The following is a 4,235-nucleotide window of genomic DNA, read 5'->3' as shown; positions in this document are numbered from 1 at the left end:
ATGGATTTGGCTATTGTCATCTAAACTGCTCAAAGTTGCCCTGGGGCATGACGTCAAAGAAACACAGCCCTAAATGGATGTACATGATGAATATCAACATCACCTGTGGCCACCACCTGACCAAGTGTAACTCCAGATTAGCTATGAAGCCCAAAGTCCCGAATAAACGCGCACCTTGGACGGAGGAGAAGTCCCCTGAACTACCTAAAGTTTATTCATCAGCTACGTTCGTGCAAGTTGCGTTTATTCCAAGCAAACCCACTAGTAGCCAGGACAGCTAAACACACAGCTCTTTTGCTTCAGAAATAAGCCCCACGCAGCTCTCCTTCCACCCAGTCAGAGTCCGGAGTCGTGCTTCAGAAATAAGCCCCACGCAGCTCTCCTTCCACCCAGTCAGAGTCCGGAGTCATGCTTCAGAAATAAGCCCCACGCAGCTCTCCTTCCACCCAGTCAGAGTCCGGAGTCGTGCTTCAGAAATAAGCCCCACGCAGCTCTCCTTCCACCCAGTCGGAGTCCGGAGTCGTGCTTCAGAAATAAGCCCCACGCAGCTCTCCTTCCACCCAGTCAGAGTCCGGAGTCGTGCTTCCACCAAAGTTAAAGGTAAAGTAAAGGTAAAGTTCCGGCTCAGTAATGTCGCATGGCGTCATGGCGTCGCGGCTGCCACACTGTCAGCGCCTCTGCCATGGCGTCGCGGCTGTCACGCTGTCAGCGCCTCGGCCATGGCGTCGCGGCTGTCACACTATCAGCACCTCGGCCATGGCGTCGCGGCTGTCACACTGTCAACGCCATGAAGGGTGGAGCGCAGTTGTGGCTGCCAGCTGAGAACCCATCCGTGCTATTTAGCGACGCCGTGGCCTCCGGGGAAAGAGCAGCAGGAGCTGAGCAGGCTGAACTTTAGCACGTGAGTTTGAAATGGTGAGCCGCAGACAAGTGCTTGTTTGCGCTATCTCCAGCTTGTATCGTCCTGCTCTTAACATGCTCAAAAATATCCCATAAGTGGCCTATGATCTGCTTGCTTGGCGCGGTATGGGGACGAGCCCGCGTGCCGGTGCGTGCGGTTTGCCTAACCGTAGACATTGTTCCGGTGATCCACGGTGTTTGGGCGATGGTTAGAATATAATCATGCTAAGGATATTAAGATCAATGCATACCTTTTTCATTGAGCTCATGTCGTGATGAATTTCATCTTCAGAATAAAGAGCGATTCTGGAGAGTTTGTCACTGTCGTTACTTATACTTGTTACTGTTGTTACTGAGTAACAGACTCTGCTGAGTTTGTTAGCATCTACAATAAGTGGGCAGCTGCTGAGTTGTGCGCTCAGCGCGGGGTGGTCAGGACGCGGCGTTGGGCAGTTCAGTGTTCAGCGACGATTGCGCCACCTGGGCTCGCCAGTCGTGGTCGTGAGCAGACAGCTGAGGGAAAAGCGGGAAGCGGACATTGCTGGCTTGTCTATAACAAACTACTGGGGAGTTAAACGTAGACGCGTTCACCGTTTCCAAGAGGTTGAAAAGCGCTTGCAGATGGCTTCCAACACAGATTGCTTTCGTACGTCATTATTGTGAGCGCCTCGGCATGCCGGCTCATGCTGTTACCCCTGCTGAGAGGCAGTTTTGTTGCGATCGGACAAGCGATTAAGCCTCCTCACTTCCAGCGTAGTGACACTTCGTTTCAGTGTCAGTCATGACGACTTCTCGTCACCGATGAAAGCAGTATATTTATGCTTTACACAAAAGTACATGGCCAATAAATTATCACACCGATCACTTGCAGCTGAAGAGGACAAGCGGACACCAGAAAGTTATTTCATTTCGGATATATCTAATGGCCATATCCGTATCCATGACTATGACCGTAGGTGTGGGCGTATCCACCTCCATATCCACCACCGTAACCGTATCCTCCGCCGTATCCGTATCCGCGTCCATGGCCGTATCCACCACCATATCCACTGTTATGTCCGTATCCGCTGAAAATAGGTGTACATTAGTTTCCAAAAGTTCATTGCCCTTAAGTTTCTACTCATATAATAACATTCATTAAGACGCAGAGCTACTTATCCGAAAGTAAAGCTAAACAACAGTGTATGGCTCACAATTGGTGTGATCCAGAAAATGGTTCTCATCCACCTCCAGAATTTCGAGTGAGTGCCAGTGTTTATTTCTCCACGTTACTAATAGGTTGCTATCTCATTCATACATCTGTTTTATGTGCTGCGTGGTCCTACATAGACCCACAAGTGACCTTACGCGTATTATTACGGATGCAAACCCATTTTACAAGGGGTGACATGAAAAAGTGCCCATACACTTACAAATACCTCAAAATGCTTGCAGCATGCCAACTGTTCTTGATTGCTCCGGCAGCAACATTAAGCTGCAAACGTCTCCTTATATCGATAAATTATTTAGACGAGAGGACGCAAAACTCAACGCACTTGGAAAATTCAGCGTCTTTTCTTAGAGTTATCAACGTAAGCTTGCACCACGCCCCAGTGTGACTTCAACATTAGGTTCACCATGTCCCAGTGTGGCTGGAGCATTAGGTGCACCACGCCCCAGTGTGACTTGAGCATTAGGGGCACCACGCCCCAGTGTGACTGGAGCATTAGGCGCACTACGCCCCAGTGTGACTGGAGCTTGTTGTGCGCAGTTCTCGTGAGCCAGGTCGTCTCGAAGTTTTCCACTTACCCATACGTCGGGTGCACGATCTGGGAGCCGTACGCCGACCCTCCGTAGCCGTCATAGCTGAAAACAACGCCAGCCGGGTGACAACTGAGAATGCACCGCGTCAGCGTGGCCCCACGACACCCGCGATCTGGTCTCGCTGCAAGACGAACCGATCTAATTATGTTCTCTATGTCATGCACGCTGCCGTTTAAAGCGCACGACAGACGTGACATGGAGCGCGAGATGTACTCACGTCCGAACGTGGGTGTGGCTGAGGGCCTCGCCGTAGCCGCTGGCGGCGGCGGCGGCCACGCACATGGCGAAAACGACAACCTGAAACGCACGGGAAACGTCAGACACCTTCAAACCGCATGCTTACACATCGGCGACGTTACGGCGTCAGAGGTCAAAACGAAAGCGGGCATTGATATCGTACATTTGTACCACTTAGCATCTGTTCCGCCTCTCTGACCGCGGTGTAATTGTCAGACCTCGATACATGAAAGCGCTACAAGATCCCGTCCCCTTCCCAGGCCCTGCAGGCTGCGGAAATCACGGCCGGCGATCAGAGGTGAAGTCTAACCGTTTCATTCATCGCTTGGCTTCCTTTCCGTTTTACTGAGGCCAGCTTAACCAATATTGCCAACTTACGTCTCACACCCCAAAATGTTGCCTTGCATGAAATGGTGTGGTTAATTTTATTTTTTTATTTTTTTAAATTAAATATTATATAATATAATATATAAATATATATATATATACATATATACATATATATATATATACATATATATATGTATATATATACAATAAATAAATATATATATAAAAAATTAAAAAACGTTAATTACTTTATATTCAGTTTTATCTCAGCAAAATGTTTTTGTAAACCTGAAACGATATCGTAAGTTTTCTTTGTTTTGGCTAAGCATTATGTTTTTCTGCTAATCATATTGCTTATTTGACCAAATACCTCCGTGCTTATTTTTGTTCACGATTTCCCGCCCATGCCCCAAAGCATTTCAAACAAACAGCTTCCTCACTCTCCAAAAGCCCAGCTGTTTTGTGGCCTATGCCACAAACGTACCTCGGACTTTTCCCACATCCGCCCTTACCTTGATCATGTTCGGGTTTCTTGTCTGTAATGACTGCCTCTGCTGGGCTAACGCAGACTCTATATACCAGATCACGTAACCCCCTGCATGGGCGGGGCCGTCTCGTGACTCGCCCGCCCCGGACAGGGCAGCAAAGGCCACACAATCTCCTTGACTTCTGAGACACCCCCGCTGCTCCAAATGTGACCTTTAATGGTGCAGCGCGGCGGGCTGGACGGCTATTCGACGCAGCATCTGGCCAGTCTGTGCAGTGCGCCGGGCTGGACGGCTATCCGGCGGAGCACCTGGCCAGTCTGTGCAGCGCGGCGGGCTGGACGGCTATTCGACGCAGCACCTGACCAGTCTGTGCAGCGCGGCGGGCTGGACGGCTATGCGGCGGAGCACCTGGCCAGTCTGTGCAGTGCGCTGGTGACGGTGCGTAGCGGTCTCAGCCACTGTGGTTAATGATGTCGG

The 4,235-nt window shown here is 50.0% G+C and overlaps 1 protein-coding gene across 1 annotated transcript; it reads right to left on the bottom strand.

The window, feature by feature from the left end:
* Window positions 1-1,745: 1,745 nt before the first annotated feature.
* On the bottom strand, window positions 1,746-3,799 carry LOC119104220 (keratin-associated protein 19-2). The gene is made up of 4 exons (XM_037227885.1): window positions 3,783-3,799; window positions 2,921-3,000; window positions 2,689-2,745; window positions 1,746-1,967 (listed from the first exon to the last, which is right to left on the bottom strand). Exons 1-4 carry the CDS (start codon window positions 3,789-3,791, stop codon window positions 1,820-1,822), a joined length of 294 nt encoding a protein of 97 aa, XP_037083780.1. The 5' UTR covers window positions 3,792-3,799; the 3' UTR covers window positions 1,746-1,819.
* Window positions 3,800-4,235: the final 436 nt, after the last annotated feature.

Source organism: Pollicipes pollicipes, unplaced genomic scaffold (genome assembly GCF_011947565.3).
Source record: "Pollicipes pollicipes isolate AB1234 unplaced genomic scaffold, Ppol_2.1 Scaffold_6052;HRSCAF=7182_pilon_pilon_pilon, whole genome shotgun sequence".
Taxonomy (NCBI): domain Eukaryota; kingdom Metazoa; phylum Arthropoda; class Thecostraca; order Pollicipedomorpha; family Pollicipedidae; genus Pollicipes; species Pollicipes pollicipes.
This window is presented reverse-complemented; position numbering and strand designations above follow the sequence as displayed.